Consider the following 576-nt stretch of genomic DNA (forward strand, 5'->3'; position numbering starts at 1 on the left):
TATATATATATATATATATTATATATTAAATATATATTATATATATATATTATATATATATATAAATATATAAACAGCCTGGTGCTGCAGCTTCGTGGATGCATATACACCCCAAAACTATAATATATTATTTTCTCTATTTGTTTAGGTGCCTATACACCCCAACTACTATAAGGTTTTTTCCCTGTCTATAAAGGTGCCTATACACCCCAACAATAACAACAAAAACAACCACCATAATACACTCTCTTTGCTTACTGAGGTGTATGCGTATACACCTCAACTCATCCCTCTCTCTCTCTCTCTGTCTCTCTCTCCCTTTCTCTCTCTCCCTTTCTCTATCCTTTCTCTCTCTCTCTGTCTCTCCCTGTCTCTCTCTCCTTTCTCTCTCTTTCCCTGTCTCTCTCCTTCCTCTCCCTCTCTCTCCTTTCTCCCTGTCTCTCTCTCTCCCTGTCTCTCTCTCCCTGTCTCTCTCTCTCTCTCTCTCCTTTCTCTCTCCCCTTGCTCTCTCTCTCTCTCTCTCCCTCATTCCTTCCTTCCTTCCAGTCTCTCCTTCCTGTCTCTCTCAGTCTCTCT

The 576-nt window shown here is 40.6% G+C and overlaps 1 protein-coding gene across 1 annotated transcript in view; it reads right to left on the reverse strand.

Annotated features, from left to right (window-relative positions):
* Nucleotides 1-338: 338 nt before the first annotated feature.
* EMH_0059740 (uncharacterized protein) overlaps nt 339-576 on the reverse strand; it is a gene marked incomplete at both ends in the record, with an annotated part of 3358 nt that continues 3120 nt past the window's right edge. The window contains one exon of the mRNA XM_013497710.1: nt 339-574. Within this exon, the coding sequence (XP_013353164.1) occupies nt 339-574 (236 nt within the window). The remainder of the gene's footprint in view (nt 575-576) is intronic.

The sequence above is a fragment of the Eimeria mitis genome, genomic scaffold, assembly GCF_000499745.2.
Source record: "Eimeria mitis Houghton genomic scaffold, Emh_scaff2869, whole genome shotgun sequence".
NCBI lineage: Eukaryota > Apicomplexa > Conoidasida > Eucoccidiorida > Eimeriidae > Eimeria > Eimeria mitis.